A 27371-nucleotide genomic window follows, 5' to 3' on the forward strand; every position below is an offset into this window, starting at 1 on the left:
GCTTCCTGAGCAGCTTTTTAGTCAAAGAATGTTTCAGATAAGACCTGCAAATTGTAAATGGAATGTGAAATGGGCTTTGGAGCTGTTAAGACTTGCCAGGGTGATATCTGTGCTGTAGGAGATAAGAAGCATCTGAGAGTGAGAGGCTCACACATCCCAGCATCTGCTGCACTGGGCTCTTCCCAGCAGGGCCAGTCCTGCCTGGAGAGAGAAAATGAATAGCAAGAATAGGAAAGAAATTGTACCTGTTATGCAGAGTAAAGGGGATGATAAATGTAGTTTTAGATGTAATTTAAAGTTAATTATATTTGTTTCCCTTTATTTTCCAATGAAAAATTTAAAAAAAATCAGTAGGGTGGAGGGATTGATTCAAAACAAGTGCATCTTTCCTCAGCTTGGGTAGGAAGGACAGATTTCCTGCTTAGATTTGTAACTTGGGAGCCTTCTGGGTGGGCTTTGGTTTTTTCAGTTGTTTTTTAGGTTCAACAGTCCTACAGAAAAGATGTGCTAATATATAGATATTTATAATTATGTCTGTGCCACCAGGAATGTACTAGGCCAGAAAAACTGAGCAGGATTTGAAGATCCTTTTTTCTTTATCCATTAAAATAAGTGTTAAAAGTGTTAAAAAAGTTCTGAGATTTGATGCCTACATTCTGATGTTTTCTAGTGATGGCCAGAAGATGAGCAAAAGGAAGAAGAACTACCCTGATCCAATGCACATTGTGAACAGTTATGGAGCTGATGCACTCAGGTGGGGTTTCTCTGCTGGATGTTCTGTGGGATGTGTTGGCTCCCTGCTCATGGCAGATCCATACCAAGAGGCTGCTTGGGTGGTTTGACAGTTAGCAGCAGGAAGAAAGTTCATTTTAGAAGCTTCTAGACCACTGTGACAGAAGTAGCTGCAGGAGTGGATGACTGCAAAGAACTGGCAATGGATGCAGTGCATGTCTCCCTCCCTAAAGGCCAGGGGATCTGCTTCTTCCAGCACTGATAGTCTGAGCTGAACCACTGAAAATGGGAATAAAATATTTGATAACAACACTACAAGTCACTGTTAAATCATTGGCTTAGAGGAGGGTCTATGCATGATGCACAAAACATTTGTTTCCTGTTTGCACTATACATTTTCTAGAGAGAAAGTGCTTTGTGCTTGTGGATGTAAGTACATCATTTGCACCTAATAGTAGTGGCACCACAAGAGCAGAAGTGGAGCAGCCTAATGTGTGTGGATAAATTATCCTGGTCAAACAGAGATTAAACACAGTTCATGTGCTCCTGTAATTTTAATGAACCACTTGAAGTGATTACAGAGTCACTTGGTGCACTGACTGCATGCATCAGGTGGTACCTTGAGGTAAAGCTACATAAAAGACATTTTAATAACTGCAGGAATGCACCACTTGGGCAGTTCTCTGGAGCTCTGTAATTCTTGTGTATACAAGAAACCCTTCAGCTCTCACACATTGTGTTTTACAGCTGCACACAGAACTGATGGGCTGAATGGGAGCTGAGTGTTTGTTTGGGGAAGGTGGTTGTTGCTTCTAGATAATTTAACAGAATCAATGTGAAGTTCTAATTGTTTCAAGCTTTAACATGTTTACAATGAAGAGTTGAGTGGAATTCTTCCATTTAATCAAGGTTGCTCTTTACAAATCAACAAGGTGTGGTAGCAGGGTAGCACTGAGCTGGTAGCTGCAATAATAAGAGTGAAAAGGGTTGGAGTTACTCATACTGGAGATTTTTAAATCACAGGTGATGTTTCTGTTGAAAAAAAAAACAACCCTGCCTTTTTTATAAACAAACCAAAAAAATCTCAAACACCAGAAGTTACACTTCCATTATTCATGGTTTTTTTTTGAAATTTCTAAGAAGCTAATTCATTTTTCTGCCAGTGTACTCATTCTTTAATGTCACATTTATTTATACCTACACCCACACAGAGAGTAAAAAAGCATTGCAGCCTGGGCTCATTTCTGGAAGGAGCTCTGCAATTCAGTTCTCTGCCTTTTCTGAGGTGCTTGATGTTCTCTGTTTATAGCAAAAGCTACAACTGAGGTTTTTTCCTTGGCACTGTTTCCCTGCAGAGTTACTTTAGCTTTTGCAGTACACAAATATATATGTATATTCTAACTCCAGCTTTGAAGTATTCTCAGCAGTAGCTTGATAAATAGATCAGTGGAAAATATAGATATAAGTTGGTGAAATGAATATGGAATTGAGCAAACAGCAGAAATAACAGCACAGTAAATTTAACAGCTCAACTTGAGGCTTCGTGAAATTTGAATCCTGAGTGAAATCTTTTAGAAAGGCCAAACCAGTTACATTTCAACATTGCTGAGACCTGGGCTGGTGACCTGTCCAAGCTGAGCTGTGTCAGAAGGAATTTGCTGGTCCTGGTATTTCCAGCCTTTGCTTTCCTCTGTGCTGGGTGAGGATTGCTGTTAGAAGGGAGCAGTTGCATCCTCCTCTCAACCTAGTCTTCAAATGCAGGAGCAATAATGCAACAAGCTGCTGGTCTGAGGGGTGAAGAGATAATTCACTTTTTTCTCATGCATTGTCAGCAAACTCAGTGACACTGGCTTGATTTTATTTCTGCCCAGTGGGTAACTGAATGGCTGTAACTAAACTGATGGAACTCTGGTTTTTCTGTGGACCTTATTTCTCTGTCCATACAATAAATGGATCTTTGAATTAGAGTAATTGAGGAAATTGCTCTTCTTGTAACATTTACATATTGTAAGGCAGGGTAGGGCTGCTTTATTAAAACAACAACCCTCCCAAAAAAAAACCAAAGCTACATCACCACCAAACTGTAGCACATAAATAATTGTGGTAGAAGGAAGGTGTGGTTTAAGGACAGACCTAAATTCCAGTTTCATTTAAGGACTTACTATTCATTGCCATTAATTGTTCTGTTCTTGTGTAAATTTATAATTTGAATTCAGGTATGAATTCACTTGGGTGATCTTTGGGGTCTGTTCCCACCCAAACCATTCTATGAATCTGTGTTAAAAAATGTTGTTGGTTTTTATTTTTCAATATTTTTAATTTGTTTTTTTAATCCAGTACTGAAAAAGCCCATTTCTGTGCTGCATTACTGTCTGTTTATTCTGGCAGCTCTATTTTTATCTATTAGTTTTAATGCAAGAATCCCTCTCTCCTGAAGAATTTATGGTCTGGTATTCTTGAATGTGCTGTGTCAAACCCCATTAAGATTTTAAAGCCTCTTAAAGGAAGCGCCTGTAAAGTTACATTAGTTTAGAACCATGATTTTAAAAGTTTAAAAATGTGAGAAAATGGGTCAATAAATTTGGATTGAAAAATGCCATAATCGTTAAAATGAAAAAATGTTTGGTTTGGTTTTCATATTTGGAAAATTAAATGAAGTGTGTCTAAATCAAGTTTGGGTTCAAGTTTTTCTGACACCTGAGTAAGGCTTGGTTTCTCTTTGATTGAACTTGATAGATTCCAGTTTATTTCTGAAGACAGAATGTTTATTTGGGGAAGAAGGTGGGATTTTTTTTATTTTTTAACTGAGAGGCAGCAAAGAAGCTGAGGGACATTTCTGTCCCTTGTATCAGTAGTTGGTGTCACCTGGATCCTCTGCTTTGGTCCCTCAGAGCTGCCTTTGGATACAAGATTTGTATTGCAGGAGGTACAGCCTTTGTTCCCTTCTGGGGCTGTCCTTCTTGAAAATGTTGATTTCTGCTCTTTTCCTTGGATCTGCCTGGTTTGTTTTGCTCCTTAGTTCTGCCAAAGTTTTTCATTATTGAGGAGGTGAATAGGATTGAATAGAAAGATACTAGTGGTTAAGGAATTCAAAATATTACCACAACAATTTTAAAGATGAGCCACACAACCTCAGCTTGATTTACACTGTGATGGCACCTGAGCATGTGTTAGCACAGAGAGTGAAAAAGAAAATTTCAATTCAAATTCTGTGTGCAGCATCTTAGAAAAACTCCTGCAGCAATTACTAGTAAATGGTTTCATGTTCAGTTTGTTGCATGCCTACAGTACACCCATCTTTGGAGTTTTTCCTGTGAAACCCTATCAGTATTTGCAGGTTTAAGCTTTGAACTATTGTGCTCTTCTTTTGCAGGTTGTACCTGATCAATTCTCCCGTGGTAAGAGCAGAAAATCTGAGGTTTAAGGAGGAGGGGGTGAGGGATATCCTGAAGGATGTGTTCCTGCCCTGGTACAACGCCTATCGCTTCCTGGTGCAGAACGTGCAGGTCCTGCAGCACAAGGTACAGGGCAGGGGGCTCTGGAATCACCATGGCAGGGAAATTGCTGGGCTCTGCTCCTTCAGGGCTCAGGGAATCACCATGGCAGGGAAATTCCTGGGCTCTGCTCCTTCAGGGCTCAGGGAATCACCATGGCAGGGAAATTGCTGGGCTCTGCTCCTTCAGGGCTCAGGGAATCGCCATGGCAGGGAAATTCACATTGGGAGGGAGGTCTGGGCTCTGGAGGTCATCTGATCTTTACTCCTTGATCTGAGATAGATCAGACTGTTTATTATACTTGCTCCTAATCTGTTATTTGCTCATTGTACCACGCTTTATAAAGTTGTAACCACCTGCATCTTTGTATTCTTGACCAAGCTTATTAAATAGAAAGGGGGAGAGGAAAGTGAGGGACTGCCAAGACATGACAGCTCTCATTTCTCAGATCAGAGTGCTGTTGAGTCCCTTTTATTTCACATCTGTGGGATGCTGCTGCTGCATTCAGACTTGTGAAATAGGAATTCCAGACCTGGTGTTTGTGGGGTCAGGGCACACTGAGCAATTACCTGCTGCTCCTCACCCCTGGGAGCACCAGTTAAAGCCACGTGTGCTTCAGGGGATCCTCCTGGAATGTCCCTGCTGAACATGGGTGGGTTTTCCTGGTGGTGTTTCCAGAGCAGCTGCAGGCAGCAGTTCCCACTGATCCTGCCTTAGAGCTGCTGCTTTTTTCTTGCTGTTCCCTGTGTGGTGTGGCCAGCACAGCTCCTGTCCAGCAGCATCTGTCACTTGGGCTGCAGGTTCCTCTGCACTGAGAGCAGTGCTCAGCACCACACACACTGTGCAGAACTGCAAATCAGTCAGCAAAGTTATTTGCAGTAGTGGCTGCTGTGACAGTTTCTTGAGCTAACTCATTTACAGGAACTTTAATTATGAATCTGCATTAAAATGCTTAACTTGGGAATACTCAGTCCTGAATACATTAGCCACAGCAAGGAGATTGTCTTCTGTCATATGACAGTAATTTTTTTAAAAGTTATATTTAAATGCAACTTAGAAAAAAGATTCAGAAATGGAATGGAAAGAAAGGCAAATCACAAAAGCAATAATGCTTTAGACTTGTAGATTACATTTGAAGTCTGCTAAAAATGCTGGATGAGTGACAGGAGTTTCTACACTTTGAGTGTGAAAGCAAGATTAAAATTTCTTTCTTATAGTAATTTTTCATTAAAATTGAAGAATTGATGTGTATTTTGTACAGTTTCTATTGAAACCAATTTTAATCTTTTAGCTGAAATTAATGACAGCAGGTTTAGTGCAGACTTTTATGGGAGAGTGGGAGCTGAATGAAGAGTCCAAACCTTGCACTTGCTGTGTTAGCCTGGGCACTGGGGAGCTGCCATTTGAATCAATAAAGGCAGCTGGATTCACAAATCAGTACAGTAAACAGCTGACTTAAACTATTAGATTTATCTGTTTCAGCAACCTCTTTGGGGAAGAAAGTTTGCTAACTCCAGATCCTGTTATTCAACAAGTCTTATTTTCAGTATCCCTAGAGAGCAGTCATCAGACAAATTTAGATGTTACCCCCAAAATACACCTGTTTATCCTGTGTGACCTTTGAATTGTCTAAAGTGACCTTTATAGCTTTTTGCTGTGATTCCATTAAGTGTTGCAGTCAGCTCAGCTGGGGATGGAAAACCCCAGTGGAAAATCCAGGTACTTGAGGAGATAGGTTTGGTAATTCAGTATTTTCAGGATTTTCTCTTTCTAAATAGTGAAATCCTTCCTATGCACCATATTAGGCAAAAGAATGTGCTATTGGATATGGTAATGCTTAAATTAGATTTCATTAGGTTTAAGCAACTTCATTGTGTTCTGCTTCCTGCAAGAGTGCAAGTAAAATCCCAGTGTCCTGGATCAGGTATAATAATGATTTAATGCTTACTGTGATTCCCCCTTTAATTGTAGTTGGTTAATGACTGCTGACCTCACACTGGGATTGTTCCTCTTCTGCATTTCTTTCCTATGAATCTTCTTCTTTGTACTGTGAAAGTGCATCTGTAGGATCTGGGTTTAATAATCCAGACAGATTTTTTCATCTGGACTCTGAGGGAAGGGAAAGTCTGAAGACTTTTAAACCAGCTATTAAATACAGTTTGTAAATTAAAAAAAAAAAAAACAAAAAACAAAAACAAAAAACAAAAAACAAAAAACCAAAACCTGTTTTCAACCTGTTGTAAGAATGTGGGAAGGAGTCAGACATGGTCTTGCTTGCAAAGCCCTGCAGAACCAGCAAGGTGATGCCATTTCTCAGATGGCTGCAAACATCAGTGCCCTGGAAAGCAGCAGAAATGCCCTGTGTGCATGTTGGATGCTAAAAATTCCACCTGTTTTTTCAGGTTGCTTCATTCATCTGTTTTTCAGTGTGTTGAGATTGTCCCATGTTCTTAAAAAAGTAATGGTCTTGTTTCTAGGCCTGCTCTCCAAACAGAATCCATCTGCACAGTGAATTCCTTAGAAATGCCTCAGACCCTCCTGGATGAAGGAGCTGTGTAAATTCCAGGATCCTGGCCTGTGTCTGGAGCCTGGGGAAGGATTGGTGCTGCTTTTTATCTGCTTTAACAGCCCAAATCACCAGCCTCCTTTGCAGTTAAAGGTGCTGGAGAGGCAGCAGTGAGACCCAGGTTTTGCACAGCTCCTTCTCTTACATAGCTGTGTCTGGAATTTAATGTTTGCTGCTGGGAAACCAGTGGAACCCAGGGAAGATGCCAAAGTACTGCTAGCTGACAGGTAATTGGATACAGAGGTTTGATTATATACCCTGATGACTTGGAAATCTGCTTTGTGTTTTGATGATAGGATGAGGGAAGAGAATTCCTTTACAATGAGAACACAGTTAAGGAGAGCAGTAACATCATGGATAAATGGATTCTTTCTTTCACCCAGTCCCTCATCCAGTTCTTCAAAGCTGAAATGGCAGGTATGCATTTTTGCTCAGGGGGTCTGGGGGTGTTTCATGTTGGTTTGCAGAACTTTTCTTTCCATACAGAGATTCCCAAATTCTGTGAGAGTCTTTGATAAAAGGAAGGAAATCTTTAACCAGCTGCAATAATCCATGGAATGCTTCTTTCATGGGTGTGAAGTCTGATTTTGCTATGCTTGTTCATGAGATTTCAAAAAATGATGAGGCTTTTTTTGTCACAGCTAATCCTGTGAGCTCAGGGATGGAGCTTGTTGCTGTAACAACGTCTGCAGTGCTTGGAGCAATTAATAATTTTATAATAGTCACTGAAAGACAGCACTGAAAAGGAAGCCAAATAGAATTTGGAGAAGCTGTAAAAAAAGGGATAAAATGGGCAGTGCTGAAGTCAGCTGAATAAAATAATTTTGATGGGTACATGAACACTGGCAATAAATTTTTCCATGGTGTGGTTCCATGGAGAGGGTTTCTTTGGAATCATGCTGTGGGAATCTGTGCAGCAGACTGGATGGCATTAGGATAGCTGTAAAGGATACTGTGCAGGTTTTTTCCTTCATGATGTCTTTTTCATCATCCCATACCTCTTGATGCTCACATTCCATTGGGACACTAAATTGCAAAGAGGAGATGCTGCAAGAACCCCCTGAAATAGTTGAGAAACCTGCAGATGGGATTTGAGGAGGTTTTGGTGCATTTGAGGGCACTGGAAGCCCAGCTATTGGAGAGAAGGTGGCTTTGGCCATTGTCACTCCTGTTCATGAATAAACAAATAACCCCCTCAATACCTGTGATCTTAAGTTGCCCCCAGAAGAATTTTTTAGCAGCCTTGGGCTTGGGAAGGAACGTGTTAAGTGGGATAACAGGCAATAAGGAAATTTCTGATTGGCAGATGTGAGTTCAGCAGGACACAGGACAGTCCTGCACTGCCCTCATCTCTTGTTCCCCCCTGGCTGGTGTGATGGTCACTGTCACCAGGAGCAGAGCAGTTTATCTGACTGTGACAGGGGAACCAGCTCATTGGTACCTGCAGAATTCACTGAGCTCATCTAAGAACATTTCATTAAAGGAGGAAGGAATCCTCAAGCTACCCAGCCTAGCAATATGATAAAAGCTGGCTCTCATTGATGGAAATGTGGATTCTTTTCCTGCAAGTTGTTGTCCTTGAAATTTGATGGTGGTTTGTGTTGAGCTTCAAGTGTTGCCAAGCAGAAATAAGCAGAGCCTATGCAAGTTTATGTGCTGCTTGTGAACAGGAAAATAACTCTGAGGGACAGCAGAAAATTCATTTGTGAGTTTTTGAACCTGGGATCTTGGATCAGTGCATAGTTTAAACAGAAATATTTGTAGGAAGGTGAATATGGGGGTAGAAACTTGAATTACCTGCTCTGGATTTCTGAGAGGAAGATGAAGCTGAGAAAAAGAGATGTGTCATCTTTATAAAAGAGATGGCCATCTTTATAAAATAAGATCCTTCCAAGAGGAGCAAAGAGTTTCTGCTGGAAAATGGCAATGCTAAGACTTCAAAGGCAGTAGTGTTGGTAGGAAATACTGTTGTCTTGTGTTAGATGAAGATAACATCCTGTGCTCAGCAAATGAGTGGCAGTCTCATGTGGAAGGGATTAATAAACAGAATTTTTCAATTTATTTTTCTGCATAAACTGTGGATTCAGTCAGGCAGATCTTAATGAGATGAAGTGAATTTGTGTACTGTGACATGATACTCTAATCTCTTTTGCAAACCTATTTTGGGATTTTTTTTTTGAAAATATTTTCTACTTTGTATCACTTCAAGTAGGAAAAATGTTAGGGAGAGACAATGAAAGATTACAATGGTGACTGATACTATCAAATGCTCAATAAATGAGATAAATAAAAACATAAATTCCTGTAGCTGGAGGTCATGGGGTGTAAGAACACACAGGTTTGAACCTGGCAGTGCTGAGGAGACCCCAGTGACCAGGGAAATGCTGCAGCTGGGCTCTGCTTCTTCCATTTCATCCAATGTCTCTTAGAGTGGAGCTGAATTTTACACCCAGCTCCTGCCTCTGGAAAAATATTTCCATTAAATCCATATTCTGGTTGTTCTGTCCCAGTTTCTGCTGGCACTTGGAGAGGTGGCAGCGTGGGGTCAGTGTGGTATTGACTCCCCTGCAGGGGCTGAGGGGCAGGGAAGGGGCTCAGCCTGTGCCCCCTCCAGCTCTGGGTGCTTGGGAGAGCCTGGAGAAACTCCAGGCAGGGGGAAAAGCTCTGCTGGTCCTGCCTGGGGAGGGCTCTGCCTCCCAGGAGTGTGTGCAGCTGGAGGAGAGGAGACCCAGCCCCATTCCCAGTATTCCTGGAAAATGGCACAAGTTACATTGTGTTGAAACCTGATGTGTTTCAGGGGTGTTAAAATTCTGTGTTAAAAATTAATAAGCTTTGTTAAGCTTTTATTTTCTACTAAAGTACCCAATACAAACACTTATTTTAGTAAAGCATCTTTTCTCTTGATGACTGAAATGAAAAGAAGTCTGTAGTGTCTCAATGTACATCCATGGCTTTTTCCTGACTCGCAAAAAAGTAGATTTCACAATTTGGTCACAGCTATTGAGAACAGAAATACATTTTTCCAGGCTAATACTGTATTTGTTGTTAAAGACACACTGTCCCTGAAGGGTGGGATTTTTGATTGTTTAAAATTTTGTTTATAACAGTCCTCCTAACTAAATAATGCATAGCTAGAAGAAAGGTTAGGATTTTTTAGAAATACAGATTCCCCCATGAATAATGTCTTCCTCACCATGGTGTGAATCTTCTGGGCATTTCCTTTTTAGGTTTAAATCCCTATTCTTTGCCTTTAAAAACACTTCTGCTCTACAAAACACAGTGAAAAGTGTGGTGGAGCTTTTAAAGCCAAGATCCATTTTACTCAGTAGCTGCTTGATTAATGAAACTGCCTCAGAATGGAGCTCCAGAAGCTCTTGGCTTTTAGGGAAGTTAAATAGAAGGTTTTGCTTAGAAAATGGAGTCCTGTGTAAGGTCTGTCCCCCTTATCCCCCAGTTTTCTCAGGAACAGCTGAAATTTGTTTCCCTGTTGCATAGTGATGTTGGGATGACCTTGGTGCTGGCAGATTTCCATAATTTCATTTACACAGAACTTGAAAATACAGCTCTGTTTATCTCTTACCTCATCAGCCTTGCTGCTACTTCACATTTTAGCTTACCCTGTTACTTAAATAATAGTGAAAAGCTGTAATTAATTCAGGGAGACTTGGTTGAAGTAGGTGTCTCATTTTAAATCTGCTGAGCAAAAGGAGGAAGCGTTGGCAGTAATTAAGAAAATTTTATTTTCTGGTTCTGCAATAATTTCTGTTCAACTTGCAGTGCCTTGGCTGTGTTTGCAGCATGTGCAAAGGGAGGATTTGCCCAATCCCCTGCCATTAATAGTCTCTTATCCACTATCCTCTTTACCAGTCAGAAAAAAGCATAAGGCTCCCATAATGTCTGTTTGTGTTGGATGAGGGAAGCAGTTTGGGAGGGGGGAAAGTGTTTGTCTTGAGCATGAGAACAATGCTGTGCATATTCAAAATTCAAAAATGATCAATATTTAGTCACTTTTTGGAGCTTTGTGCTGTGTTTAACCCCAGGACTGTAGAGGATGATGTGGTTTCTAAGTGAGGAGCTTATTTGACCTGCAGGACCCATTTTCCCTTGCAGCTTACAGGCTGTACACGGTGGTGCCCCGGCTGGTGAAGTTTGTGGATGTTCTGACCAACTGGTACGTCAGAATGAACCGCAGGAGGCTCAAGGTAGGGATCAGTGCTGCACTCCTGCCCTGCTGCAGAGTCCTGGCAGCTCCACATAAAATCTTGGCTTGAAATGCTGTCACTTTGTGCCTGAGAGTGGCACCAAAATGAACTGTTCTCTCTCCTCTGTGCTTTGTGGGAAGAGCCACCAAAATTCCCAGTAATTGTGTTGAACTTGTGTGGTGGTGTTCACAGGGGTCCCAGGATGAGGGAAGAGATGAGAATCTTGACTCCATGTTTCAGAAGGCTGATTTATTATCTTATTATATATATTATATTAAAAGAAAATTATATATTTAAACTATACTAAAGAATAGAGAAAGGATTTCATCAGAAGGCTAGCTAGGAATGGAATGATAATAAAATCTTGTGACTGACCAGAGAGTCTGAGACAGCTGGACTGTGATTGGCCATTAATTAAAAACAACCACATGAGACCAATCACAGATTCACCTGTTGCATTCCACAGCAGCAGATAATCATTGTTTACATTTTGTTCCTGAGGTCTCTCAGCTTCTCAGGAGAAAAAATCCTGGCAAAAGGATTTTTCATAAAATGTGTCTGTGACAGACTTGCTCAGTGGAATGGACCTAAGTTAATACAGTTTGGAAAATAAGTATATTGTAGTAAGACAGGAAACTTTGGAAGCCTATTGAAGTGCATTTCCTGATCTTAAAATGTCTATTTTTCTTGGTGAATTCTTCCTTTAGGGCGAGAATGGGACTGAGGACTGCATTATGGCCTTGGAAACTTTGTTTAGTGTCTTATTCTCCATGTGCAGACTCATGGTAAGGGAATTATGCCCCACCCTCAATAACACTTTAAAGCAGTTAATACAAAAGCATCTTTATGGGACAGTTCATTTTCCATCTTACCTTTTCTTTATCTGCCCCATGGTAGTAAAAAGAAGGCCTATATCACCTTATTGATAAGGACACATTATAATTTCTTCCCTGATGCCCAAAAATAACATTTAAATACCAGACAGGAGGTAAATAAGTAGTCTGAATTCCATTGTTTATTTCAGTCTGCATTTTGAATAACATCCCAGTTGCAGACACTGTGCAAGCATTGTTTTTGCTGAACTGCCCTTATGTAATTCATGGTATGACTGATTCATAATGTCCAAGCAATAAAGGCAAGCTGGTGATTGAATGCAACATTACAGGCACCATATACTCCATTTATCACTGAGCTGATGTACCAGAATCTGAAAACCCTCATTGATCCAGCCTCGGTCCAGGAGAAGAACATTGAGAGCATTCACTACCTCATGCTCCCCCAAGTCAGGTAAGAAGCAGCTCCTAGGTGGCAAAATTGGGATTTGGTTGTTTGTTGGGGGATTTTTGTTAATTTTTGGGGTTTGTGGGTTTGTTGTTGGTTGTTTTTTTTTTAATTTTGATTTCACAGAACAGTGCTTCCTCACTTTTCTGTTTAAAACTGCATAACAAGAAACCCAACTACTTTATTAATGTAAATATTCCTTTTTCTCTGAAAAAACTTTGGGATGCTAGTGAACATGTTCTTTTCTATGAGCACAGAATGTTTATATTTTGATTAAGATCTGATCAATTTTAATCTCTTTGCTGTAGGAGAACATTTTCCTTGCAGTGCTCTTCACACTCCACCCTCAATTTTAGCTGAGAATTTTCCCTCCATATTTAGGCAGTAGATTTGTGTTAGCTTAAAGGACTGGAGATAGGAAGGAAAGCAATTAGGAGGAATGCATGTTCCCAATTCATAATATTTTCTTATGGTGGGCAGATATATCCTTTTTAACTCCTCAAAATGTGTGTTGGCTCAAAGCTGTAGTGCCTCACTGTGAAGGGCCCTGAAGGATCAGAGAGATCACTGCTATTGCAGTGGATTTAATTCTTGCAGCACTGTCTGCTCTGGGTATCTGAAAATAGGAGAAAAACCCTCCCTTCAGCATTGCAGCTCAGTATGAAAACCCTCAAGGACAGGGGACCTGACCTTGGTACTTGACAGTTTAAAAATTTAAGCCTTCTCTAATGGTGAGTCTTTTTATGGCTGCTACCTGCTTTGAGGAGGGTGGATGGTCTTTGTGAGAGCTTTAATAGTGAGAGTTACTGCACCAGGGAGCTGGAGATTGGCATCAGGATGGTGCTGATTTTCTGTTCCCCGGGCAAGTGCTGTGAAGAATGTATAATCAAGGAATGCCACCCTCATCAGGGAGCTGCCAGGATTGGTTAGGGCTCCTGTGGAAGGGAGTCAGGGAAGGATGGGGAGCTGTTTGCAGGGACTCAGTTCAGGCATGGGTGTAGCACGAGCATTTAAAAGTGGCTTAGTCACTCTTCACTGCAGTTAGTGCTGACTTGCTGCTGCAGTGTGCAAATGTGGGATGTGTTTGAGGCTTGCACCACTTTTCTCTGTATTGCATTTTGTTTGGGTTTTTGTCTGTTACTAGTTTGTGGAATTTATTGGATCCCCTGTGTATCAGTTTGAAAAAGCCTTTTCAAATCCGGAATATTGTTGGAGTTTCACCTGTGGTTGCAAGGCACATCACTGCATTTACTTGGAAAGTTTTCTGATACAGCACAAGGACAATATTGTCAATTAATAGGAAGAGAGATTTTTGGATGCAGTTACAGAAAATACCACTTTACCAGTATGGGGAGTGCAGATAAAGCTGAAGAACTTGGGCTTGGCCACATTCACAGCTGAGCTTGACTCAACACCTGTGTTAAACCCCACTGAGGTCCTGCTTGGTTGCTCAGTGTCTGAGCAGATGGATTGCACTACATTTTGTGGATTTGCATTCAGTCTTTGAAAAATACTCTCGTGTTGTGGCTCTGCAATCCTGTTCAGTGATATTGAAATAGTGTCACATAATCCTGTATGAAGCTTTCTGGGACAAAATATTCCATCTTGTAATTTCCACATTTCCAACTTGTTGGAGGATCATCCTCAGGGACTGGCTTTTGGAAGAACAAAAGCTTCAAAAGAGGTAGAAGCAACTCAAAGCTTTAATGCTGCAATGGGCATATTTCAGTTGTAAGTTTTGCTTCAGCAGCTCTGTTTTTTCTGGCCAGTCCTTACTGGAGTTGTGGTTTTCATCCCAGTACTTCTGCTCCTTAGATTACAGCAAGTATCTGTGTTCATTTAATTTTATTCATATCTGTCTTTTTAACCAATACCTCTGCTCTTGCTTTGATACCTGAGTGGTTTTAAAGGAGCTGCCCAATTAGTGCATCTACTCAACAAATCAGGAGAAACACATTTTCAGAACATTTCACTGCTTGTACATTTGAAACAAGATGTAAATATCAATTGCCTCAAAAAAAAAAAAAAAGGAAAAAAAGGCCAAAAAATTCAAGCCAAATCCTCTTTCCACCCCACCCCCAAAAAAACCCCAAAAGGCAAAAAAACACCCAACCCTGCCTAGCCTCAACATGGAAGGGTGTTAAAAGAGCTCAGAAAGATGTTAAAACTCTAAAACATCAAGCTCAAATATCTGCAGTTTTTGGAAAAGAGGATAAATTGAGATCCAGTGAATTGTTGTTACAGGGAATTCATTGTGGCTATAAGTACCCTTTTTATAATATCTTTCTGCATCTTCTTATGATATTATTAATGTAAATTGTATTTTTTATTGGCTATTACTAGAACAGGTTGTATGAGTCAATCCTCTGCACCTTGTGAGAGGTGCTAACAAAAGATGTAAAAATAGCTCTGCTATTTGTTGTCAGCAAGTTATTTCCTCCTCATCTTCTCCACAAAGACAGAGGAAAAGCCTGATTGCCCCAACCAGGGCATAATTGAGTCTGTTGCAGGAAATGTCAGAGAAAGGGGTAAAATGTTTTCCATCTGCTCAAAGAGATGTGATGAAAATGCAGCAATTATAATGTTTCCTTTCTAATCTAGGGAGGATCTCATCGACAAAAAAATTGAAAGTGCCGTTTCTTGTTTGCAGTCTGTGATTGAGCTGGGACGAGTGATCAGAGACAGAAAAAACATCCCAGTCAAGGTTAGAGCTCCTCACATCTCCTGTCAAACCTTGGGAATGTGTAACAGCTTTGTAACTTTGGGATGAACCTGGGGAAACTGAATAGTTAAGTTTCTGTTTTGGTTTTTTTTTTTGTTTTTTGCCCCAGTACCCTTTGAAAGAAGTGGTAGTTATCCACCAGGATCCAGAGGCTCTGGAGAACATCAGGTCTTTAGAGAAGTATGTACTCGAGGTAAGAACATCATGTTTAAGGGGATTGTGTCTATTGGTTTCCTGAACAACCTCCCTGTTGATCATATTAACAACTCCCGGGTGAAATGAATTTCCAGGAGAGCTGTAATGAAAGGGGTGGCAGTGGGTCATGTGCCAAAGGCATTCGGTGTTGAGAAATACTTAATCCTACAAACTGACCACTCTGGGCTGAGAGGCTGCTAGAATCTGACCTGTTTGCATTCTTTAAAGCCATGAAATCCATCTTCAAGGGTCAGTGACACAAAATTCTTGTTCTGTTTCCACTGAGCACTGGCACTACAGGATCTGAGGGGTTTTCTCTTGTGCAAATGGTGTGGCCATTTCTGTGCCTTTTCATTATCCTGTGCCTGTTCTTGGCAGCTTAAGGATCCTTTCTTCCCTTCACTGTAACAGCACATCTGCTCATGTGCCTAAAATATGCCATTCTGTTGTGGTTGAGGTTGCCATTGTCAAGGGCAGCTGCTTTACCTTGACAAAGAGAACAAAAATGTGCATCTTCCCAGAGAGGATCAGCTCACCTCAGTTGGCTTGGTGAGGGCAGCCATGTCAGTCAGGGAATTCAGGAGATGAGGGACTCTGAAACTTGTGTTACTTACAATTCCAGCAACATGAGCTTTCCCCAAGCCTAAATACACATCTATTAAAATCTCTGAAAATTCTGCTGGGGGAATGAGCACTGGCTCAGGAAGTCACAGCTCAGTGCACAGGACCTCTACATCAGTGCTGTATGCGGCTTGCTTTTAGTTACTGTGGGAGTTAAATGCCCAAGAATTACTAACTGCAGGAATTTTAAATTTAAAAATAGTAATTGATTTGCAAGGGGCACTGTAAAGCTTTTCTGTCATGTTAACTTATTGATTATTGCTCTTAGACTTGGCAGTTATGATCCCTTGCTTCAGAATTGCTGTTATTATTAATTATAATAATTTCAATATCCGAGTCTCTTCAACAGCAGAATTCTGTGAAATTCAGCCTAATATCTGTCCCATTTTTTGGATCTGAAAAATGGATTTTAAATTCTAGATAATCCAGTTTTAAGGGACATGAGGTTTGCTTCCTCAAATTACTTCCAAAAGAGTGGTTGCTAGAATTTTTGTCAGCTTCTACAGCTAATGAAAGGTAACAAAAGAAGCTAACAATTTTTAAATTATTACATAATTGGATTGTACATTAGTATGTTTTGATTAGCATTCCTTTCCTCCTGCAGACAAAAGTGTCTCTTCTGGAGAGATGAGTTAAAACAAACTCAGATGCCTTTGTGGAAGCACAAACACAAAGTGCTGTCTATTGTCCTGGTTTTATTATGTGTCTTAAAATTCAACAAGCTGCTGCTGGAGCTTAGAGTGTGTTTTATTGTACTGCATGGCAATCAATCCTGTTGTTTACTGGATGGTGCAGAGCTAAAGAGGTCAGTGATTACAGGCAGGCTGGGCAGCATTGCTTGGGCTGCATTTGCAGCTTTGTTCATCAACCTCCTGCCTATTCAGAGCTTTAGAACCTTCAGTGATTGCCAGGAGTAAATTTGCAGATGCCAGAGGTAATGGGTAAGGAGAATTACACCATTTAATTTCGTGTAGCTGCTGACAAAAGAGTGGGGAAAATATACTTGTCAATTCTTCAGAAATTTCATTCATTGCTTTTGCAGAAAGAGCTGTAGTCTTTGATCTGCAGTGCTCCTCTCTCATCTTCAGAACACAGCAAGTCATTTAAATAAATGGATTTTAATATTAGAACTTGCCAGATTGTAGGGTTGTCATGCAAAAATAGCCAAGCTGATGAAATGAAATAAACCCAGAAGGCTTTTAGCAACTGGACACAGTTGCATTTTATTCATTTCTATTTGAGGCCTTTTACAAGCCTGGGTCAGGACTTTCCTTCCCAGCTGCTTCCAGGGAAAGGTTTTCTCTGTGTAAATTTGACTCTGTGCACAGTCAGAATCTTGTTTCCATCCAGCCTTTGCATTCCCTCCAACCCCCAGCCCTGTGCAGAGCTGCTGTAAAACAGAAAATTGACTTCTCCATCAAACCCAGGGAGTGAGCCTGTGACAGGGCTGAATTATCTGACAGGAGCTGTGGCTGGAGGGCCCAGCAGTTTTTCATTTCTTACACTATGACATAATGAGTACTTATTTTCCTTTTTAGGCTGCCTGCTTAGAGAGCCCAGCTGAAGCACAGCATTTCTGATATTTCTGTCTCTGTTCTGAGGACTGGCCATAGCTGGGGCACATGGCACCAGCTGAAGGCTCTTACATGTTCAGGCATTCTGTGTTCAGCTCTTCAGCTGGTCATGGGAAGGGCTGGTTGCCTCACTATGTCCCCATGAGACTTGAAAGATGTGTTAAGGAGCTAATTTTGAGTAATTAGGAAGATAAAATTAAGAATTATTTTAAGTCAAAGCTCTGAGACTGGTGTAAACAGACCTAAGATACAGATTTGCCTGTTTTTCTAAGACTCATTCTGGGTTTTTAAATGGATAATATGTGGAAAGAATAATTTCCTAATCTAATTAGTACAGAAAACTTGTCCTGATGGAGTTGGCTTCTCTGATTTATCTAATCAGGCCCAAAGTAATTTTTCAATTTGTGCTATTTTTTGGATTATTATTTCTTTTCCCCCACGAGGTTGTCATTTACAACTCGTGGGCTCATTTCCAGCAGCACCCCATTGAAACTGAATTTCTGAAGTGCATAATTTTCATTAGATTTCCTAAAAGATGTATTAAATAAAATTAGATTCAGTTGTGTTCTTGGCTCCTCATGTCAGTAGGACTTCCTAGGGAATTAGGCTGCAGCTCAGAGGTTGTATTTAAACATTATTTCTCAATCCAAATGTTTGGCTACTTGCTAGTCCTGTCATGCTGATGCTGCCATTTACTTCTGCTTCCTAAATGCCTTGCTTGTTTGCCAAGTGCACCTGGGGATGCTGTAGGATGGTGATGGGAGCTCTCACCACCATCCAGTGGACATTAAACACCAAATGCTCCAAGTGCTGGATTGCAGTGAAATGTTTGTGCAGGTCTGTGCCTCGTGTTTTCCAACCCCAGCCATATTATCTCCAAAGAGTTCCAGCCTTGGTCTTTCCTCATGTGAAAACAACTTTGTCCTCTCAATCAGTTGTGTAAAACTTCTGCAGCACCACTGTGTTCCCTTCAGATATGGGAACAAAATCTGCATGTGCAGCTCAGAAAAATGGGCATACACCTTCCTGCAGTGTCTGGGGCCCCTCCTAAAGTCCATGCAGGTTTTATAAAGCTGTTTTGGCTGCAGGAGCTTTTCTGAGCAGGGTGGTTTTCTGTGCAGTGAGGAGCTGCAATGAACAGGTAAGGAGGAGACAAAATGAGGCCATTTTGTACAACCTCAACCATAAAATAGTTGGTAATGATTTCCTGGCTCTGTGTGTTCTGAAAGGACACAAATTCTGTTCCAGCAGAATTTCCTCTCCTGAGCTCTGCCAGGCCACTGCACACAGAGGGAATGGGTTCAGCTCTTGGGCAGCTGTGAGGGGGAAATCAAGAGGGCTGCTGAGTTTCTAAACATAGTAGGGCTGAGATGAGGTGGAAGGCTAGGCCTAGGCTGCTTAGGGCGAAGGCTGGGTAGAAGCTTAGGTGGAGGTAGGACATAAAGAAATTTAAAGGGGCTGATTAGAGGCGGGAGCTGCCTGTTAATAGCCACACACCCTGGAGGGTGGGGACGGGCTCTGCTGCTGAAGGTGGGCTCAGGGTTGGGTTTGTTTGCTCTCCCAGTTACTCTGTCCATAGAGACAGCCCTGTACAAATGTCTCACGTTGACATCAGGAGCTGATCTGTGTGCTGTGTGTCCCTGCAGGAGCTGAACGTGCGGGCACTGACACTCTCTGCGGACAAGGCCCGGTATGGCGTGCGGCTGAGGGCCGAGCCCGAGCACACCGTGCTGGGCCGCCGCCTCAAGGGCGCCTTCAAGCCCGTCATGGCGGCCATCAAGGAGCTCAGCAGCGAGCAGCTGGAGAGGTTCCAGGAGACAGGTCTGTAGTGGGACAGAGCCCTCAGGGGTGACAGGGTGTCCTTCTTGGGCTTGCAGAATCACGGAATAATGAGGTTGGAAGAGACCTCTAAGATCATCGAATCCAGCCTGTGCCCTAACACCTCAACTATAGTGTAGCACCAAGAACCATGTCCAGTCTTTTTTTAAACACAGCCAGAGATGGTGATTCTACCACTTCCCTGGGAAGAGCATTCCAGTACTTTGTTATTCTTTTGATGAAAAACTTTTTCTTAATATCCAACCTATACCTTCCCTGATGCAGCTTGAGACTGTGTCCTCTGGTTCTGTCAGAGACCGACCCCCACCTGCCTGCAACCTCCCTTCAGGGAGTTGCAGAGAGCAATAAGCTCACCTCAAAGCCTCCTCCAGGCTCAACACCCCCAGCTCCTTCAAATATTCCTCACAGGGTTTGTGTTCCCAGCCCCTCTCCAGCCTCGTTGTCCCCTCTGGATGTGCTCAGTGTCCCAAGGTCCTTCCCAAACTGAGGCACCAGAGCTGGGCACAGCACTCAGGGTGTGCCCTCAGCAGTGCCCAGTGCAGGGGCAGAATGACCTCCCTGCTCCTGCTGGCCTCACCATTCCTGATCCAGGCCCGGATGCCCTTGGCTTAAGGGATCTTAAGGCCTGCTTCCCTCTTGTTATCCCTCTTCACCTGTTATGAGGAGGAAATTTGTGTTTATTATTTCCATGTTTTTTTGTTTTTTTTTTTTTGCAAAAAAAAAGTTTAGAAATGATTGTGGACACTGATTTTAAACTGTTCTTCTGTGAAGTGTTCCTTCCTGTCAGAGGAGGTTTAGGGTTGATAATAGGAAAAAGTTCTTCCCCAGAGGGTGTCGAGCACTGGGCAGATTCTTCAGAGAATGGTCACAGCCCTGAGGCTGCCAGAGCTCCAGGAGAGTTTGGACAGTGCTGTTTGGTGGGATTTTTGAGGTGTCTGTGCAGGATTTGGACCCAATGATCCCTTTGGGTCCCTTCCATCTCAGGATGTTCTCTGATTTTAAGTGCTTCTGTAAAGCCCAGATGAAGCAGAGAACAAGCTTTCTGTGAGACTGAATCAGATTGGAACTGAGTTTTTGTGCAGTAGCTTTTATTCCAAAAGCATTCCTTTGATTCCAGAGTTACAAGTGGGTGTGAATTTTGCAGCTATATCTGTTTAGCAAACTGCTTAAATGGAAGTTTGGAGTTGGTGGAGTATACAGGTTATTTTTAAGTTTTATTTCATTCAGATGGTTCCACACAAACAGTTGCTGAAGTGCCTGTGTTTTAGTGGGCTCTGCTGCCTGGAGAAGTGCTTATGTGAAAAATGGAAATGTGGGATAATTCACTGCTGCTTACTAGTGCTTAACTGCTGTCTGACTGCATTGCAAATATATACATGGCACATGTTTGAAGGCTGATGCTTGGTTAAAGCTTTCTGAATTTAAAATTGGGGGTTTTACTTGGATGGTAAGAGCTGCTCTCCATCTGCCAACCCTGCAGGCAGCATTGTTGTGGAAGGACACGAGCTCCATGGGGAGGATCTGCGTCTCATGTATCAGATGGCAGAGGGATCTGCCCAGTTCGAGGCACACTCCGATGCTCAGGTATGTTATTGGTTATTTCCTCTCTCTCTTTTTTTGATTGAGGGAAGAGTTCCTCAGGAAGCAGTAGGAAAATGAGGAGGTAAAAGCTGGCTTGGGTTTGTTAGTTCAGGTAGCACACACATTCCAGGGGTGTGTGAATCCTGGAGCTGTTCAGCGCTCTCTCCACCATCGTATTTTCTATGTGAGGAGCTCTCTAAAGGCATCCTGAGCTCCTGACAATATTACTCCCACCTTGTGTCCAGTTTGTCACCTGTTCATCAATGTTTTGTGCCTTTGCTCAGGTTTTGGTGCTGCTGGATGTGACCCCAGACCAGTCCATGGTGGATGAAGGCGTGGCCCGGGAGGTGATCAACCGCATCCAGAAGCTTCGCAAGAAGGTGAGCACTCAGTGGGGTGGGACAAGGCACTGCCATTCCCTTTCCAGCAGTCTGGGCAGTATACACAGACTGCCTTTTTAATTAAACATGGAGCCCTGTATCATTTACTCCTCATGTATGGCTTTCTGATTGGATTCCCTTGCAAGAGCTCTAAAGGATGTGTAGAGAAAATTTTCATGGAAAAATTGTCATGTTATTTTGGAAAAGATCAGTGCAGTTAAGGCTGCATAAATCATAGACTCATAGAAAAGTCTGGATTGGAAAGGACCTTTCTTCAGCATAAGACTGAAAAATTACAAATTTTACCAAAATAGATGTCCTTTACATTATGTTTATTTGAAAAAAAATCTGTGTAGATTTTACATATATATATACATATACATATATATGCACATATACGCACCTATGCAGTATTTTTAAAAATATTATGTCTACACCTATGTAGATTTATATATTTTAATGGTTTCTTACATATATAAAACTTGGGGATTTATTTCTGTATAAAATATAACCAGGAAGGATTGTGACCATGAAAACTCTCCCATGTGTTACTGCATTTAAATTCAGTTCTGTTCATAATTTATTTTCACTATAATGAATATTAATACACTTAATCTTGCCTAAACTCCCATCTTTTAAGATTCTTTATGTTTTTGTAGAAGGATTGTTTTCTTCCAAGTCTTTTGTGGAAGCTTTTAACAACTGCTTGATAAATTATTTTTTTTTAAACTCGACAAGTATTGCTGTCTTGGTGTGTGGTTGTGCTATCAGTAATGGTGTCTGTGTGTCCTACAGAGGAACCTGATGCCCACAGATGAGATCACAGTGTACTACAGGGCCCTGCCAGAGGGGGAATACCTGGACACTGTCATCCAGCAGCACGCTGAGTTCATTTTTGCCACAGTAAAGGCAGACCTGAAGCCTTACCCGGTGCCTACCTCAAGGGAAGTTCTCATCCAGGAAACAACACAAGTAAGGAGAAAAAGCACTGCTTGCATAGTTCATCTTATTTGCTTTTAACCCAACAAGCTGCTCCAGTTAAAGCATAATGGTGTCAATATTTGTTTGTGGGATAGAGCAGATATTGTTTTCTATTTATAACTTTTTGTATTAGTCTTTCTTGGTTTATCAAGGAAAGGAGTTGGGTTCTGTATGCGTGGTGATTTTGAGAATGAAGCTGCTTGGATACCAGAGTAAATAACTGAGGCAGTTGTTTGTCTGAACTTAATACACAGTTATTTGTATTTGGATTAGTGTGTTGTTTGAACGGCCAAAATGTTGTTGCTCTGATTTTCTTAGATTAATAGTCTTTTGTACTAGAACTACTCCTTTGAGGCTGAATTTGGCTTAAGACCAACTTGTTTAATATTTAAGGATGTTTTTTCCTCTGCCCTGTGTTGCTGAAGTTGTCTGTTGTAAAAGTGTAGTTTCATATTTCAAATCAGCAGCAATTTCTGTTGTTTTCTTTGATTGCTGCTTCTGACATACTTGATGATAGTTTTGCCATGGTTTTACTGAAACTTACTCTATTCAAAAGACATTCCTAGCAGAACTGTGAATGAGCTATTCTTCAATATAAATGTCCTGCTGGACTACAAAGATTAATTCACACAAGAGTGTAGGATCCATCAGACTTGAGATTTGATTTACAGGATGACTGGGAAGGCAGGGAATAGCTGAAAGGAAAGGGCACATTTCATCCATCTTAATAGTGTGTGTAAAGGAAATGTTTTATAGTTATTAATGGCACTTCTGAAGTTGTACAGATTTGAAACAAAGCCCTGTTTGGCCTTTTTCAAAACTATCAGTTTCATCTAGTGACAGACAGGGGGTAAACACTAAGTAAATGCTGTGGTTGAGAAATCACTGAAAATCTTTAAGTTTCTTCTAAATTTGATACTTCTGATGGACAGCATCAAATCTGAATTGGACAACATCAAATCTGAATTGGAATGTAAAAGCTGGAAATACAGTGCTGGGAATCACCTGTGTGATTGCCTGCCTCAAATCCCCTGAACCTGAGCTTTAGTGCTGGTCACTGTTGCTTTCCATGAAAACTTTAATGCCTGTGCAAGTATGGCTCCCCCCCACTTATTTTGCTCTTACCTAAATCTAATTTAGTATATTTTAGTGAAGAAAACCATTGTGGAAAGATGAGTGTACTGGTTTAGTCATAAACACTGCTCTGTGTGTAGAGATGAAATCCTCCCCTGCCAGCAGGCACCTGACCTGGTTTTTATGGCTAGAACTGATGGCTGTCATCTAAATGTCAGCAAAAACCAGGCAGTCCTTTCAGTTGTGGAGATGAGGAGCTAGTGTGTGACCCTGGGAGAGGTTTGTGGGTCAGGCCATGCATTTGCACAAATGTTGAATTTCAGACAGAGAAAATCTACAGAAATCTTCACTAAATGGCACTGTTCTGGCAGCCAGGTCTGTGGGGTGTTGATAGCTCAGTTCAGAGAAATGCAGTTGTCTCATTGTGGGCATCCAACTGAGAGGGCCTCCTGCCACCCTGAAACCTTGGAGGGAGAGGGTTTCACACAAAACCATGAGCAGGGAATTGGGCTTGATGTTCTCTCTGGAGGAGAGAATGCTCCAGGGAGAGCTCAGAGCCCTTCCAGTGCCTAAAGGGGCTCCAGGAGAGCTGGAGAAGGACTGGGGACAAGGGATGAAGGGACAGGACACAGGGAATGGCTCCCACTGCCAGAGGGCAGGGCTGGATGGGATTTTGGGAAGGGATTGTTCCCTGGGAAGGTGAGGAGGTCCTGACACAGGTTCCCAGAGCAGCTGTGGCTGCCCCTGGATCCCTGGCAGTGCCCAAGGCCAGGCTGGATGGGGTTTGGAGCACTCTGGGACAGTGGGAGGTGTCCCTGCCCATGGCAGGAAGAGTGAAATGAGATGGTCACCAAGGTAAAGCACCTTCCAACCAAGCCACCCTAGGATCCTACACAATGCTGCCAGTCCTGAGGGGGTACAGTCTGTGTGTGGGACATGGAGGCACAGAAGAACAGAAGCAATGCACTTGTTCATTATTATTTATTTTAAGGAGTCTCAGTTACAGGATCACAGAATGGGTTGGGTTTGGGAGGGACCTTGGAGATTATGTAGTTCCAGCCCTACCATGGACAGGGACAGTCACCCCAGGGAGCTCCTTGTGGAGGAGCTCTGTGCCTGCTGCAGCCTTTGCTGTGCCTCTGAACTGTTTGTCACACACTCAGACTTCAGAGTGGATGTTGCAGAGAGAACCAGATGACTGAGATTGCAGTGCCACTGTCAAGTGCTCCTTGGGAGTTGGTGTTCTGGGCCTGCAGAGATGGATTGCTTGGGGCAGGTGCTTGACTCTGCTCTGCTGCAGCTCCTTTGTCACATCCAGAGCAGTGACATGAGAAAGCCCTTCCTGAGAAATCCTTCATGGGAGTGTGTAAGTTAAGCCAGCTGTGGCAGGATCATTGCACCAAATTTCTGGAAGTTACTCAGAGGAGTAACAGGAATCTGCTTGCTGTTGAATATATGTGAGAATTGGAACAAAAATGAAATGCACTCTGTTCTTTTTATATTTATTGTGATTACATTAAAGTCATTACTTCTGGGAAATTATCCTGGATCAATTTTTGCTACAAGGCTTTAATTCTGAGCTCCTTTCCCAAAGACTTGCTCCAAGCCACAACAACAAAAAAACCAAAGCAGTTTCTCAGAAACTATTGGGGCAGAAAAGTAGGTACTTGAAAAATGAATTTAGAGTTGTTGGTAGAATGGATAAACACAGAATGGCATTTGTTGCTGCATAAGTGTTTTTCCCTACTTTGTAATAGGACTAAAGAATGACACTTCCAAATTTGTCTGTCACCCTTTGGACTGTGTCTCTTGCCAAAGACCATCTCCAAAATTACAAAACAAAATGGCTTAAATGGTCTTTTTGTACCAGTTATTCATATGAGTGATTTCTGGATCTTTTTTGCAAGATCCATGTTGGATTCAGGTCTGACAGGGTCACTGGTGCCTCCTGGGGAGACACTCAGAGGCTGGTGGTACCAAGGCAGTGTGACCCAGGGGGTTCTCAGTGCTCCCCCAGGGAGAGTGGGGGCTTCTCCAGGCAGTGACTGAGAGCAGGGCCCTGCTCAGTAACCTGAATTTCTCTGGAAGTGTTCCTCTCAGGAAGATTTGCTTTGGGATTGTATTTTGGGAGGGTGTCCTCACTGCTCATCACTTGTGAAAATCAGGCTGTTTGTTCCCTGCTTTCCTGACATCTGGTACAGGCAGATTGATGTCTGAAGCACTGTCACTGAAGGCAGATGTAGGAAAAATCCCTGCTTTATGATAAATCACATTTAGTATAAAACAATATCTTAGTGTTGTTTATTGATGGAAAACATTTTGCTGTGTTTGTTTAATAAGCAGTATTGAAATAATGCCAATCTCTGTCTTTCCCCAGCTGAAGGGATCAGAGCTGGAAATCACCCTGGTCAGAGGAGGGGTGTGCCAGCCTGCTGGCCCAGCCTGTGCCTATGTCAACCTCAAAGTTTGTGTCAATGGGACAGAGCAAGGTAGGAATGAACATCCCCAGCTTGCTTTGGCAGGGCTGCTGGGAGGGAGAGTTTGGAAATGGAGTGGTGAAGGCTGGAGCCTGAATTCATTTGAAAGGTGGTGCAGCCTCCCCTCAAATAGGACCTTGAAATAATTCTTGAAAATAAGTTTATTCAAAGCAAAACCACACCTGTCCATGGTTCCTTCTGAGGGAAACTCTTCTGTGTGGGCAGGAGTTGTTATTCTGGAGAGTTTGTGTGTCAGTGTCCTTGTGGGGTCTGCACTCTCTGGGTTTGGGCTGTGCTTGAGAATTTGTAATCCTTGCTGCAGCTCTGTGCAGGAGGTGAGGCCTGGATGTGGAGGAGATTGAAAAGCTCAGATATGAAGTACAGAAATGAAGAGAATACTTAAAGCCAGATAATGGCCTGACTGGTGTGGGCAGTGGACATGGGTGCAGTGATGTTGTTACAAGAGTGAGTTAGATATTAAGAAGGGAGAAAACTAAATGCACTTGGGGAGCTTTTTTCTTGCATGTACTGCCAGTTTATGTATGGAAATAATTGTTCCTTGTTGGACATGGTCACAGAGCTGCTCCCTGAGTGAGAAGGAATCCAGCTGGGAAAGCTGGTGACCATCTCAGAGGGCACAGTCTCAGCTTTTAACCAATATATTACCTATAATATTAAATTATAGGCCGGGTTGTACCTTAGTAACACACAAATGGGACTGCCTTGTTAATAAAGGCAAATAGAACTTCTGCACCATAAATCTGAAGTACACATCAGTTTGTTTCTCTGTTTTCTTTCCCCTTTCCCACTAAAAAAAAATCTGGAAAGATGCAGTGTTGTCAGTTTTAAATTGACTTAGAAACTCACTGGAAGTAATTAGCATCATTAGAAAATCATTAGAACTTGGATATTGCTTCCAAACTCCATTTTAATTTCTTAATTTTGGTTTTAGATGGTGTGTTGCTGCTGGAAAATCCAAAAGGAGATAATACCTTGAACTTCACTGGACTTGTAGATGCTGTCTCCTGCATTTTTGGTCTTAAAAATTCCAAACTGACAGTTTTTAATGGAAACACAGGTAAATGGAGTATGACAAGGAAAATTGAAAGTCTTTCTTGCACCAGCTAGGAGTAATTTACTGTATAATTATTTACTGTGTAATTTATATCTATCTAGCTAGCTATATCAAATTGACAAGAAAATGGGTAAGGAAATATTCCATTTTATAGTCCTTAGCTTATGAGACTGTGTTTATAGTCACATCAACATGTTTCCAAAAGCTGCTGCTAAATGGTGCTCATCTGTTATCTTGCTTCCATTGCAGTTCTCATCAGGACAAAATGTGATTTATTTCAGTGTTTGCACTGGGCCCAGGCTGTGCTGGATCTCCATGGCCAGCTGCCATCAGCCTTTCCATGCTTTCCCTAATGCCTCAGTAGGCAGGGTGAGAACCTAAGCTGAATGCAAACTGTGATCTGTAGAAGAAAAATGTTGCCTTTCCACCCTAGAGAACCTTGAGGAGCTCTACATTTCTTCTTTTTTTAGAAAAACCTATTGAATAATCTTTGCAGCTTGAACTTTAAGGCAAAAGAATGTAAAAAACAACCCCAGAAAACTATAAAAATGATAATTGGATGGCCACAAAACCTTTT

General features: G+C 41.9%; 1 protein-coding gene across 1 annotated transcript in view; it reads left to right on the top strand.

Annotated features, from left to right (window-relative positions):
* IARS1 (isoleucyl-tRNA synthetase 1) overlaps positions 1-27371 on the top strand; it is a 95514-nt gene that overhangs the window by 57772 nt on the left and 10371 nt on the right. The window contains exons 19-32 of the mRNA XM_058031823.1: positions 671-754; positions 4106-4253; positions 7089-7209; positions 10903-10994; positions 11702-11779; positions 12160-12281; positions 14877-14979; positions 15107-15190; positions 19034-19208; positions 20707-20810; positions 21092-21187; positions 21983-22159; positions 25620-25731; positions 26672-26797. Coding sequence (XP_057887806.1) covers positions 671-754; positions 4106-4253; positions 7089-7209; positions 10903-10994; positions 11702-11779; positions 12160-12281; positions 14877-14979; positions 15107-15190; positions 19034-19208; positions 20707-20810; positions 21092-21187; positions 21983-22159; positions 25620-25731; positions 26672-26797 — 1622 coding nt within the window. The remainder of the gene's footprint in view (positions 1-670; positions 755-4105; positions 4254-7088; positions 7210-10902; positions 10995-11701; positions 11780-12159; positions 12282-14876; positions 14980-15106; positions 15191-19033; positions 19209-20706; positions 20811-21091; positions 21188-21982; positions 22160-25619; positions 25732-26671; positions 26798-27371) is intronic.

This window comes from Melospiza georgiana, chromosome 11, assembly GCF_028018845.1.
Source record: "Melospiza georgiana isolate bMelGeo1 chromosome 11, bMelGeo1.pri, whole genome shotgun sequence".
Lineage (NCBI taxonomy): Eukaryota > Metazoa > Chordata > Aves > Passeriformes > Passerellidae > Melospiza > Melospiza georgiana.